The sequence below is a fragment of the Haliotis rubra genome, unplaced genomic scaffold (assembly GCF_003918875.1).
Source record: "Haliotis rubra isolate DU_JTF1 unplaced genomic scaffold, ASM391887v1 Scf88, whole genome shotgun sequence".
Classification (NCBI taxonomy): domain Eukaryota; kingdom Metazoa; phylum Mollusca; class Gastropoda; order Lepetellida; family Haliotidae; genus Haliotis; species Haliotis rubra.
Genome location: NW_025767612.1, coordinates 1,156,857 through 1,171,801, shown reverse-complemented (window position 1 = coordinate 1,171,801; position 14,945 = coordinate 1,156,857). Strand labels below are relative to the sequence as shown.

At 36.8% G+C, this 14,945-nt stretch overlaps 1 protein-coding gene across 1 annotated transcript in view; it reads right to left on the bottom strand.

Moving 5' to 3' along the window:
• Nucleotides 1-2,463: 2,463 nt before the first annotated feature.
• Nucleotides 2,464-14,945, bottom strand: part of LOC124263364 (JNK-interacting protein 1-like) — a 36,060-nt gene continuing 23,578 nt past the window's right edge. Inside the window, exons 4-11 of the mRNA XM_046697967.1 lie at nt 10,862-11,137; nt 8,976-9,152; nt 8,103-8,183; nt 7,720-7,817; nt 4,695-4,799; nt 4,082-4,158; nt 3,821-3,919; nt 2,464-3,243 (exon numbers count right to left, since the gene is read on the bottom strand). Of these exons, the coding sequence (XP_046553923.1) occupies nt 3,171-3,243; nt 3,821-3,919; nt 4,082-4,158; nt 4,695-4,799; nt 7,720-7,817; nt 8,103-8,183; nt 8,976-9,152; nt 10,862-11,137 (986 nt within the window). The 3' untranslated portion in view covers nt 2,464-3,170. The remainder of the gene's footprint in view (nt 3,244-3,820; nt 3,920-4,081; nt 4,159-4,694; nt 4,800-7,719; nt 7,818-8,102; nt 8,184-8,975; nt 9,153-10,861; nt 11,138-14,945) is intronic.

The window sequence follows — 14,945 nt, the reverse complement described above, 5'->3', positions numbered from 1 at the left end:
TTCAAGTGAATCCTTGTTCAGAATAATGGTTCCAATCTCAATTATGAAAAATAAAATTCCACATTAGACCCTTTCTCGTAAATACCAAATTTGACTGAACCCTTATTAAGACATGAATTCTTGTTCAGGAAAACTGTTCCAATCTCAACTTTGAAAAATAAAAATTCTACACAAGACCCTGTCTCGTAAATACCTAATCTGACTAAACCCTAGACGTGAATCCTTGTTCAGAATAACTGTTTCAATCTCAATTTTGAAAAACAAAATTCCACATTGGAACCTTTCTCAAAATGCCTATTTTGGGTGTTGTTCCACAACAGCTTGTGTCAGCAAGCGCGCATGTATAATTCATTATAAGAAAGCACCAATATGAAATATGACCCATCTTTAAGGAAATTGCATGTGTGCTACCCTTTTCCATAATGCAGCAAGGTAAGAGATAATTCAGAAAACAAACATGGAGGACAGGACATAAAACTACAAGTTCATTGCAACTTCATTCAAATATGATCGCTTACACCAATTTGATACCTCTCCGCATCAAAGATGTTACAAACTGTTCACTGGAGGTCATGGCATGTGAACTTTGAACTTTGACTGAAGCATGTCTGTGTTTTTGTCAGATTTCCTAAACAAATTTATTGCTTTACCTCCTTGATTTTGATTAAAAGATGAGAGGTTCTTTCACCTCTGACATATTCAGATATGGTAGGATTTCGAGAAGCAATGCTGATTTACTTGACAAAACAAGTCATAGCTAGAATAACAGCTGATTCAGCAAAAAGTTATGAAATTAAGAATAAACTTACTGTCTTTCATATCAGGAAACACTGACAAAAACACTGTGAAGGTGATGTGACAGCGATACGATCATGGAACATAAGAAAGATTATAAGAAAAGGGAACCTGATATATATCAAATATTTAAAGTCTTTTTCCTGAAATGTTACTCCTCAAGAAATCATAATGAGACAGATTTGGTCTACGTCTTGGTTTTAACTGTTATCACTAACAGCTTTAACTGGTATTCCTAGCAACTATAACTGGTGTCTCTACAGCTTTAACTGTTACCCCCTACAGCTTTAACTGGTATTCTTGCAGCTAAGCGTCTTTATGATAAATATGTATTCATACTGGTAAGTCTATAAATAATTCACACATTCTTCCAGTTTCACACTTTCATAACATTTAACATAGACTGTACAACCGTAAACACTCACAGTGTTGACTGTGGCCACACACAGTGTCTCAACACTGACGCAATACACCCTAGTGTTAGACACAGTGGCGAGGATATGATACGTATTGCCCACTAGCAAAAGGTCATCTGGGACCAGCCATAACAAACAGTTTGGTGCTGTAATGTAATGGGATTATTCAACATACATTGTACCACATCTGTGTTGCTGTAGTGCATCATATCACATCCCCGCTGTGTCATGACAAGCTATGTTGACAAGGCTGATGTCAATTAATCATTACATTACCATTCCAATTTTAAAATGAAGAGGGACATATTTGATATATTTTTGTAAAATTTAAAATATATGTCCAAATTTGCCATTTTGGCATACTGAATTGAAACAGAATTTTTTCTAATTAAATAACAAATAAGGTGAGTATTGTTTGATGCAATAAACAGTATGGTTCGGAACAAGAAAAATGGTCTTCACCCATCATACCAGAACTCATGGGAATGAAAGCCAGATCCATGTGACAGTGAACACTGGAACCACATGGCTACCCCACACAGTGAGGATAGCGGTGGTAGCCAGGGATGATAATACAATCATTGATTCAAGCTGGCCCAAGTAACATTTGCCACATCACCAAAGTCAATCAATATGCAAAAAAGAGTTACATATTTTGCCATTAATTGTATGATGAAATAAATACTATAAGAAATTCAAACATTATCAGTTGTGGTTGCAAAATATCAGTTTTTGAAAATTAAAATCACGCCACATTATGAGAATGAGAATATTGATAGTGTCCACAGGGTGATTAGCGAAATCATCACAGAAGAAAATCAACACAATGTGTGTTATAAAGTACATTGTGCCGATAAAAATTGCAATCGTAGCATAACAATTCAAAAGGATATTTTGAGGAAAACACGTAATTAGATAATGTAGTACTAGAAGATAAAATTTGTATATTTGATGACACTGTCAGAGCCATGCAGAAAGGCTGCTGATGCTGCTTAAGAGTTCAACTGTTAGGTCAAGGTCAACAGGTACCAGCTCTATAAACAAACGTACCCTGACCAATATTGGAGGTTTCTAGCATGGCGATATTACAGTGCTGCGGGTGAGGCGAATCCATTTTCACAACGCCCAGTTTGTTTGCAGATTTGCATTATTTTTTGACAAGCGAGGCAGAATTTCAGAATTTACATACCAAACCCAGGACGATGGTCCTATCATCATACTCTCTATCAGATAAACAGTGGATTCAATACATATTGCTCAAGGGATTGACTTGTACAGTGTAAACTTGTGTGTACAGAAAAGTACACAATATATATATATGCACATGCGGACATGCAGCCAAGGTAAATATCTGTAGTACCTACAGTAACATTCAAATATTTCTTCCTTGTTTTCCTCTGAAAATTTGAAACCATTTTGCTTCATGGCTTTTAAATAGTGCACCAATGAAATGAGTGACGGAGCATTAGTATAACATGCTGTACATAATTAAGATCAAATTGCTAAACACTTAACATGAGGAAGCCTGTTTGCGAAGGATCGTTCAAATGAATGACTACTTTTGCAACATATGATACAAATGTACAACACACATTTCTCAAATTACTTCTACATCAGGAGAAATGGCCAGAGTGTATAGACAGTCAGAATCTACAATCTATCAAAGAAACTGAGATTCTCAACAATTCGGCTAAACACCCTTTGAGCAGCTTTGTGATGCATTCATTGATGGGAATGATGAATTTTGGCATGACTTACATTTTCAAATTTATTAAATCAGAAACAAGAGATGATTTATCTTCCACGGTCACCAGAAATGATCAGTGTTTGATTGAATGCTACATTTACTTAATGAAATACGACTGTGGTTATATAACCCATACATTCTAAATAGAATCTTCCTGTTTTTGTTGTTGGATCAGTCTACTCAGGTGTGGGGTAGTCCCCTTCGTCGGTTAGTCATTCCAAGTATATGTCCTCTGTGGGGTGGGAGAATGCCATGTACTCCTGGTAGAACCTCTTGAAGGATTTGCTGAGAATGAGAAAGAGGTTCAGGTGTTGATAATATTCGTTTGGTTTCAAATATAGAGCAACAACTGCACATGTGTTTTAACCATTCTCAAAGCTGATTGGTCAATTGAAACAATATGTCATCGTTACTGTAGTGACATAGCTCACACTGGGGTCCATCCCGTATGGGGAAATGGATGATTCTGAGTGAGTTAATCACTGAGTTTGTTTTTACGCTGCTTTTAGCAATATTCCAGCAATATCACACCAGGTGACACCAAAAATGAGTTTCACACATTGTACCCATGTGGGGGATCAACCCAGGCCCTTGGCATGATGAGTGAATGCTTTAACCACTTCACTACTCCACCGCCCAAAATCTAAGCACTGAACTGCTCAGACTATACAACCAATAAATCCCAATCGCAGTCAGTCCTTACAAAGCAACCATTTCATTTTCAAAGGGGGCAGAATAGAACATTTTTTGTGTGTGTGTAAGGCAAATGGTTTAATATTATCCAATAAAAAATTATTACAACCACATCTTCCTTAACTGAAAATCATATGGCTAATTAAAGAGTGCCCCAATTCCTCCTCACCTTAATGCATCGGTAATAGAGTGGGTTGTCCTCTCTCCTAGAAACACATGGCAAGCATAACGCGAATCTTTGGGATGCTTGGTAATAAATGCAAAATACCTGAAAAACACAAATACTTCCACTGAAAAAAATGCAAATGAAACTGATGACAAATTTGATTTTAGATTGAAAAGGTTTGATTTTAAAATGTCAGAAATTGATAACAAATTCTTAGTGTAGTGTTTATTTTTACTGAATCTGGAACAATATAAAAGTACTCACTTGTTATTTCTTGGATGTGTACCACAATAGGAAATATTTTTCAATGCAAAAAAGTGGGAGAATGCATCACTTTCATGCTGAAATAAAAAAAAATCGGATTTGAAATTGACATTTGCTTCTTATTGATTTATTGTTTATTCAGGATTTAAGATTATCTGAATAAGTGTGTGCAGCATTTGGATCACCTTATCTGATTTATGAATATTGAAATGGAATGTTAAGAGGCAGTTCTAAATGGAGTATATAACAAAGTACATAAATGAACAGGTCGTTGTTTGCTCTGAGCATGATGACGGCAATACCCAAAAGGGTGTACTATCGAGGGAATATATGTTCCTGCATTTCCAAACTGCGTTACAAGTACTGTGATTTGACAATCAACCTTTTGACATAAATTGAGAACATGACTTCAAGCAGAACCAATTTAGAAAGTTGCCATCTCATTGGCTCCAAAACCTATATGTGTATCTAACTTTGATTGGGTGCTCAGCTTGCTTTGGGTTCACCTAACAACTCCTCCATATAAATGGGGAAACAAACTGAAGTAATGAATCTGATGGTGACATTTGTTTTTATTGTCAGGGAACTGAAACTAATATTGTGAGGGACTCACCCCCTCTTTGCTCTTGTCAATCATGCGGATGCCATACTGGCTGATCTCCATCGTGCACATCGGTGGGGGAGCTGAACTCATCGTTGTACGGCGTGCTATCGCAACCTGACAAACAATAACAAGCACCAGCTTAACAACCCATGAATGACATCTTTAATGAAGATGATGCTGTTGACTCCTCTGCATACCCATCATGTGAATGTTTCTATTTTCATTCATTACTGGCATAAAACACATTTGTATTTCTGCAGAAATATTAAAGGTCACATAAACCCTAGGGGGTACAAATACATAAATCACTAACTGGCATCGTTATAAATGAAACCCCGTCATTAAAACTACTCATTTCGACCTTTAATTGACTTAAATCGACCTTTTTGACAACAGTGCACAATTCTCACCCGCGAACGAAATTTCAACCAATCAGAGCGGCGCCTCTGTGGCGTCATATGAGGAATAGCTTTGAGGGCCGATGCAGAATTCATCTACATTTTAGGGGTAAATTATCGTGTTTACAGGCTTGTATAAACCTGAAATCGTGACAATTGTTGTGGAAAATGAAAGCTATATGTTCTCACAATCTACTGTCATTTAATTTTGTCTCCTGCTTTGCCTAGTTTCTGAGTTACAACTTGTTTTTCATAGACGATTCTGTCAAAATCGATTGGTGTCGTTAGGCCCTATTTGTATAATGACTGATCCAAATTGATCCCATTTCTGTGTTGTTTTACCTCGATATTTAATCATGTCATGTAAAAATCTGTTTGTATTCTCAAAACAGTGTCGGCCCATAAGTTTTCACATGCAATACAGCAATTAATACTCCCTCGTTGTAACCCGTGTTAGGTGGTATAAACCTACACATGTTATTTGTCATCATTCACTTGATGGTCAGTTAATGAATTTATAACAGGTATAATTAGTGGTAACACACTTAGATTACCGACAAAGGTTCCCATTTGGCATTTCTTGTGTCTGGAGTAAATATTCAACATTATAAACATCGATCAAAGGATTAACCGATAACACGCTGATTGATTAATTACTTTTATCTTACACAGCGGAATTGTCAAAGGTAGTGTTTATGTATGTAGATTTACTAATCTATACTGAATACTACTCTGTCGTGTCGGTGTCTCGCGTAAAAACAACGTCCTTCTTTCAAAGGATTAACTGGCAATACATTGATTGATTGCCCATTATTGGCTAACTAAATTACTGTTTTAAAGAAAGGCGGACATTATGCAATTAGTTGCCAGGTGTGCTATCTTGGGTGACCAATGAGACTATACACCAATACCTGAAAAGATTTATCACTTTTTCGTATATTAAACTGTTAAAAGACACATCATTTGGAACAGTTTTGTGGATATTGATGGATACATTCCTCGAACAAGGTAATGGCCTGATATTGTTCCTATAACTTTAATCTGTTTTAATTTTAATATTTGCATTTTGTTTTATTCATTTGTCGTAGCATTCAACAGAATCATTGTTTTTAAGCCGTGAAGTGTAATGAGACAGACAACATGCACTAGGGTGTGTGTGTGCGAATTATGATTCATATTGGCAAACTATAAAATGTCTAGATATTACAGTTCTGTTATAAATTCACTATAAGTATCAGCAGATCGTCTGCTTTTATTTAGTTTCAAAATGCATACAAGTGTGATAATAAACTAATTAGGATTATAAGACCAAATATAAAGGCGCACATTGACTAGTATCTACATACTGGTGAGTGGACATTAACCATGTGAATGTAGCAAGAAATTTATCGCCAGCAGTATTGTGACTTCGACCCCACCTCGGCTTCCGTGGAAGAAATCGTTATGTTATAAGTTGTGTCATGCAAAATCCGTTTGGTTATGATTCCAATACATATTTAACAACGAGTAGAAAGTAGTCTTGATTTTCTAACTTGATGAAAACAAACTATAATCTGATTAATTCTAACAGATTTTTTATTTTTAAAATGATGGCCCTGTCGGGAACATCCGCCAGTCTGAGGATAAATGGTATTTAGGTTTGTTTTCACGAGTTACAAAATCAAAACTACTTTCTACTGGTAGTAAAATATGTATTTTATTGATGGCCAATAGGATTTTGCATGACATATAGCGTATATCATAACAATTTCTCTCGTGGCAGCGCAGGTGGGTGTCAATATAATACTACTTACAATATTTTGCTACTGAGCATGATGACGGCAATACCCCTTCGAAAAGGGTGTACTAGTTGTGGGATATATAATGTTCCTGCATTTCCAAACATATGCATATTTTACTACAACTAGTAAGTAGTTTTGATTCTTTAACTCCGTGAACCTTTCTGAACACAAGTAAGAGAACATGAGGCTTCCAGCAAACCAATTTAGAAAGTTGCAAACATAACCCATTGGCTCCAAACTTTGCTATATGTGGAAATCTAACTTTGATTGGGTGCTCCATCGCTTGCTTTGGGTTGGCACAAAACAACGATTCCATATAAATGGGGAAACAAACTGAAATCATCAAAATGATGATGGTGACATTTGTTTTCTATTGTCAGGAACTGAAAATAATATTCATATGACTCCACCCCAGTTTGCTCTTGTCAATCATGCGGATGCCATACTGGCTGATCTCTGTCGTGGTTTTATCGGTGGGGAGCTGAACTCATTTGGCCACTTTTAATGCTATCGGTATGACAAACAATAACCAGCACCAGTTTTTTAACCCATGAATAAATCTTTAATGAAGATGATGCTGTTGACTAACCATCATGTGAATGTTTCTATATTCATTCATTAAAAGACATAAAAAACAAAGTTTAGTTTCTGCAGTTCTTTAATAACATATATCAACACACACATACACCTTGAACAGTTTGCTTAAAAGAAAACTTAAAATATAATATGCCAATCATCTCAGAGTACTAATAACATTCAGATGATTATAATAATAAAAAATTAGGCCAAACTCCATATTGAACTTTTTCCAACATTAACCATCACCCTAATGCCAGAAACTGAAGTGACCCTGACCTTGTTGATGGCCTGGCTGAGGACCTCATCTCCTTTGTGGTAGTTGACCTCCACCGACCCCAGGAAGCGGATCGTGAACTTCAAGAAATCCTCCTCTTCTGCAATCAAAGAAATATGGAATACATTTATATCCTACATTCTGCAATACTGAATTTCATCACTTCTGTGGCAAATCAGAGAACTTTCCAAAGACTGGTCATGAATTCCATGACAAACATTTCAATACCATTTTCATAAAGAAAACTAATATTTTGCCAAAAACATGCTTGTTAATCATGTATAGCTTAGTGGCGGAAATTCACACAATAAAAATTATGAAATTATGTTTCAGATCATGTAGTATTTCTGATTTTCTGTGATTCCATATTTCAACCAGGACATACCTGATTCCTCCTCTAGGAAGGTTAGATCTGTGGCGTACATCGCGGGGAAGATGCCCTTCTGACCTGTCCGCAGGTTTACACCTGGAAATAACCAATGTTATACTCAATATCACAGCTATATCCATTTCAGTTTGGACCAACCAAACCAGAGGGTGATAGTATGAGCATTAATCTATGCCATGAGGATACAATACATACCATTGGCCATGTTTCACATACAAAACACATGACCCTAATTCTGTTCAGAAATTTAACTTTTTCCTTCTCAAATCTTTCAACATTTACAAATATTTGAGAACAATTTTCATGGTCTGAAGATCTAAGATCATTTTAACACTCTCAACTGACATGAACAACCAGAGTAATTTTATACCAAGGTCTGAAGCATACATAATGTAGACTACCAATATTTACACATGTAGTGCTGGAGCGATTGATCAAATAATCGGTAAATTGATACATCTCGCTTGCATCAGCAATTATCAATGGGTTTGGGAGACAAATCGATATTCATAAAAAATGAAACAACAAATTAAACTTTAGAAAGTAGTTTCAGAATTATGCTTGTTAAATCAAGACACAAACAACTCAAGACGTTTCCTGACTCGTAAAACTGCTATGTAAACAACACACTTGCTTTATTCAACATGATGCTTAAGTGTGCTTACTGCTGTAGTGTTTATCGGTACCTGTTTGATTTGCACGGTGTTTTGATTTTGTCCCTTTATTGCTCACATGAGTTTTGTTGTGGGGTTTACAATTACAATCGTTTATTGATCCATTACTCAGCTCCGATTATCGATCTGCATGTACACAGGGATATTAACATTCTCAATTCTGTCAATTTACTGACAGATCATATTTATTCCATACCTTCACACCACAAGTCGTCCGACTCCTTTATGACATGAATTGGGTCGCCGATCTCTATCGTGATCTCGTCAGCGTGTCGAGGAATGAAGCGATGCATCCCTCGATGTGTCACCTCCATTTCTTGATATACAGACGTCGAAACAAAACTGGTGGAAGATGTGGAATCCCGCTTCGATCCTTATAATTAAATATCAAATAATTATTACAATGTGTCATTGTTGCAAACATATTCACAATAAGCCATGAAATTCATCTAGACAGGATGTGATAGGGCTTCAGTACTAATAAATCTTTCCCACAGATATATACACTGATCATGAATACAAAAACACCCAAAACATGAACCCAATAAATAACACAAGAATTATTTGATATACATAGACACTTCATTTCAAACCAGTCTACAAACATACATAGACTGTACACAACACTGAGAGACTGTTAATACTGGACTTCCCAACATTCTGTTGTTATGTTTACAACTCAGTGAGCTACATTTCCAAAAGAATCTAATTTAAAAAATAGAAATAAGAGAACAAAAAAATTCAAAGTAACAAGTGGAAAAATTAAAAAAACATTTGTATGGTTTTCACTCAAATGTTTCCATGAATTTTAGTCAGGATGTCCTGATAATTTAGAACTAGTTCTTATACAAAGAAGACTTATAAAACGGCTAGCATACAGGGGGGCGTTTTGTTTTCACTGATTAACTCAGTCAATATTATACCAAATGGAATGGTGCTTGTCTTTTTCCAGTTTTTTATGCCAGAAATCCTAACAGAAGCATGAAAGAGCAACTTTTCCAGTAAACAAAATTAATTTAGATATCTTTTGAAACACTATGTAGAATAGTTAAAACTTGTTTTGTCTATTAATTATCTCTTGCTTGACCCTTATGTTCAATATGAAGCATCAATTACCCTTCATATGCAAAAGTCAAAACATCCAATGATTTTTTCTAACAAAAGCAACTGTTTAACATATAAAATCAATATGTTCAAGTTAATGTTTGATCTGTGATGTGTTCAGTTAATCATTATATTACTGCTTGATCAATACAACATGTTCAATAACATGATTGTTCTGTCTAGTACAGACATATTTATCGGTACAATATCTGATATCCCTATTCTGATCAATACATCTTCTGATCATGACATCGTCTGATAAATATCTCTGTGCTGACAAATATATCTCCTGATCAATATCCTTATTTTGATCAAGACATCTCCTGATCTATATCCCTTTTCTGATTATTAAGTCATCTGATCAATATCCCTTTTCTGATTATTAAGTCATCAGATCAATATCCTTATTCTGATTATTAAGTCATCAGATCAATATCCCTTTCTGATTATTAAGTCATCTGATCAATATCCTTATTCTGATTATTAAGTCATCAGATCAATATCCCTTTTCTGATTATTAAGTCATCTGATCGACATATATCTGATTATAAAGTCATCTTATCAATATCTCTATTCTGATCAATACATCTTGATCTAATCAATATCTCTATTCTGATCAATACATCTTGATCTAATCGATATCTCTATTCTGATCAATACATCTTCTGATAGATATGCCTATCCTGAGAAATATATCTACTGATCGATATCCCTATTTTGATCAAGATATCTTCTGATCAATATTCCTAATCTGATCATGAAATCTTCTGATCAATTCATAAAACTATACAAGCAACTGCTCAGATCAAACGTAATATCAATATTCTGGTTAATGCAAACAACCTGCTCAATAAAAGTCTCCTGATCAATAGACAAATCAGCTCCATTCCAACATTCCGTTCAATACATCAGCTAATGGATACAAGCACTCTGATTCCTCTAACAAATGCTCTGATCAATGAAAATGTTCTGCATTACCATCTTCATCGGAACTGTTCTTCCTGCCTCGCCCACTGGAGGAGAGGGGAGACTTCCGTCGCTTGGACGAGGAATCCTCAATAATTAGTTGATTATCCGAGTCAGTGTAAGTTCTGGTATTCCTAGACACAGCACTAAAATAAAGGTATTTCTCCAGAATATTGTCCCGAGGTTTCCTGGCTGTTGTAAACACATCATCATTTTCCTCCTTCTCTATTGCCTCCTTCAGCTCATCGGCCAGAGAGCGCACCATCTCCGCTGGCTGGGGCTCATAACCTGTTGACAGGATAATAGCATTTACAACATGTTTCTTACTGTTCCATTATTTACTGACTTGGGTCACAACATGTAGGTAGGAAACTAGCATATACACCTTTAAGTTTCATTGTTGTGTCACTGACTCTAATAGCAGGGTTGTAAGCTGCAGACAGGAAAACGTCATTTACACATAGCATTACATTTACATTATCTCTACAAGTGGTATTCATAACGTGCAAATGGGAAAATATCACTTACATCTTTTTACAATTTGTCACATATTACCTCATCTGCCTTACACAACCTTTTGACTCAAAAGTGTTGAGGATGAGCATCCTGCCCCTAAACGTTTTTGTCTGTAAAACTGAACAGCAAAACACTTCCTATAGTTTGCACATGACACGTGCAGTAGCACTACACACATGCATATGGTGTCATGGCTGATTGGGACTCTTTAAGGAATGTCTATTATTCTTTGAGGATCATTTTCTGCCTTTCTTATTGATTCAGTTTATCATACAGTTGTGAGTTACTTCATTTCAGTTATTGTTTTGTGTATAAACTGGTGATATAATGTCTGCAGCATGCGGAACGTCTAGGGACTATTGTCTAAGGGCAGTTGTCTAGGGGCTCTTGTCTATAAGGACTGTTGTCTCAAGGGACTGTTGTCTAGGGGCAGTTGTCTAGCGACTATTGTCTAGGGACTGTTGTCTAAGGACTGTTGTCTCCGGACTATTGTCTAGGGGCAGTTGTCTGGGGCTGTTGTCTTGGGACTGTCATCTAGGGACTGTTGTCTAGGAGCAGTTATCTTGGGAATGTTGTCTTGGGGCTGTTGTCTAGGGACTGTTGTCTAGAGGCTGTTGTCTAGGGGTAGTTGTCTAGGAAATGTTGTCTAGGGAATGTTGTTTTGGGGGCTGTTGTCTAGGGACTATTCTCTAGAGGCCTGTTGTCTAGGGAATGTTGTCTACGGAATGTTGTCTGGGGGCTGTTGTCTAGGGACTGTTGTCTTAGTAAGAGACTGTTGTCTTGGGCAGTTGTCTAGGGGCTGTTGTCTAGGGACTGTTGTCTTGGGCAGTTTTTTAGGGGCTGTTGTCTTGTGCTGTTGTCTAGGGGCTGTTGTCATTCAGGAAACTGGCAGAAGTCCATGTGCACTGGTTAGTATTCAATGTATCGCAAGACGTGTTACAGGTCAGATGATATGACTGACTGACTGAGTTTGGTTTTACGCCGCTTTTAGCAATATTCCAGCAACATCACGGCGGGGGACACCAGAAATGGGCTTCACACATTGTACCCATGTGGGGATTCGAACCCGGGTCTTCGGCGTGACGAGCCAACGCTTAAACCATTAGGCTACCCCACCGCCCCCCAGATGATAAGAAATAACAATGCCTACATGCAGACATGATCAATGGCAACTTGTTGTGCCATCCTTTACAAATCGTAATAATCACATCCATGGTTTACACAATGTTGAAACTGGGTCATCATCGCTGTGTGATGCTTTTAGATAGTCCCGATTTCCTTTTAGTTTTATGCCACTTTTAGCAATATTCCAGCAATATCACTGCGGGGTACACCAGAAATGGGCTTCACCCATTGTACCTATGTCGGGTATCGAACCCTGGTTGCATGACAAGTGAAAATTTTAACTACCAGGCTTCCCCACTGTCCCTTCCGGTTGAAACGTGTTCCCGCTTCTTTCATTATCATAAAATTATTACTGAACACTAATATCCAATACAATCATGGAAATATTCAGATATTGTCAAGTATCCCCTATTGTTTTTAAGAGTTTCAATTCAATAGATTTCATAGAAATAGTGATCAACCAGATTTTGACATGGTTTGTTTTGTCCTGTATCTGAAGGGCACATTCAGAAATCATATTCTTCAACAAAACATTTTGTGACAGTAAAAAGCCATTGGTAAATATATTTTCCCACACGTGCACTATCCCAACATATGAAAATGTGTAGGATGATTCACAAAATATCTGAGAATACAGGATATTCGCACAGGGTAGTATCAGTGTCAGTGTCAATTCTTGCAATTACTCCACACTAAAAATATCTTTCTTTGAAATTTTTGTCACAATATGATTTGTGGGAAAGTAAATGAAATATTTTGGTGTATATTTATGCCCTAGACACAAGTTTCATTCCCTACATTATCTCAAAATATATATACCAGAAAAATGGCTGGGTAGAACAGACTAGAAATGCGTGAAGCCCTGGAAAAATCAATTTTGTCATTAAACTGCAATGGCTATCTAAGGCTCCGTACACTGGGAACTCAAGTCTAAGGCACTTGACAAACCAATGGCTACTGCCAGCCGTGGCTAGACACAAGGAAAGCAATTATACTGTGGAATACCTACAAGACTGTATGTATAAAATCTACATTATACATAAACTATAACTAGCAGTCAACCAAGCAGCAAGATTCCAGCTCAGACAGCCACTCGCCTAAACACAAATTGCTGACTGCGCATAAACTGAAGAAATTGTCAGTTATGAAATCTACTCTTATAATGACAGCGGGACCCAATTTAGATCGGTCGATATCTTTCTCCCTGCTCACTGCTGTATAAAATTTGTTGCCTTGACAACATTGAGATTTAGTGAAATTAACACTGGGAAATGTCAATCACACAATGAAGCAGAGGGCCCTAATAGACAATAAATCGTTTCTGAATCTTACCCGTGAATATTCTTATAAATAGGTGAATTGATCACAGCCATTACTATCATGGTAAATCTAGAGTTTATGTTGGTGTCCTATCATTTGATTAAAGAATGATCAAATAAAAATGTGCCTGTTTTTATCATTCAGGGAGGTAATTTAGTCATTTGTGCTGCGTCTGCGTCATGAACAATTTCTGTGAATCAAACAGTCACTTCTGCTACGTGAAGGAATGTTGTTTTACATCACAGTTTCCTGAAGGATAAAGAATAAATACATCCACACTCACACACCGACTCAACCACTCACTCACCGATCCAAACTCATAAAGGTTCTATTGCACATGGTCACATAGGCAACTACCAGCCTATACATTCAAACACACCCAATGGCTTGCCAAGCTTGATGTCTTAAACTGATCGAAACTAAATTGCTTTTACACAAATTTCAACAAGAAAATAACAGTTGCTCAAAATACATGTCATACTCTTGATGCCTTATCCTGTAGTCATGGCAACATAACAAGGTTAAAGATATAAGTCTTCCTTCAAGTCTCAAGTTTCATGATGGTGATCTATATTTAGTAAGATCCTGCCAAGGAAGCCAGGCAGTGTGCGAAATAGTTTCCATATTGTGCTATCCAGTCGGGCTAGCTATGCCTGAACGTTATTAGACCACAAAATAATTCACTTGCCCAAAATTTGAATGGTAAAACTAAGCAAAAGTTTACTGAAAGGTAAAACACCATCAAAAACAAATGACCTCATGAAAATTCTCTAACCAGTCAGGCCAGTGACTGTGGAGATTTACTGCCCTGACTGGATTTTTACTAGACAGTGAAGTATGCACGTTTGTTAGAACTCATACTATTTGGCATCTGTTTCCATGTGACTGAATGGCTGATCTCAGCTGAGGACATCAAGCTCTCTGCGTTTCATCCAACATAACCATGTGTAAGATGATGTTTTATGAGTGATCCACAATGAACATTAGGTTGAACACATCATCCTTCCTCATGTTCACACAGACCTTACCGAGGCATCCGTTGAGGTTATGAGATAGGTCATTTATGATGCCATTACATTTTGCTTTAAGAAGTGTGGATCGCAGCTGCCAGAAGTTCTCCCAGGAAATCTCTATT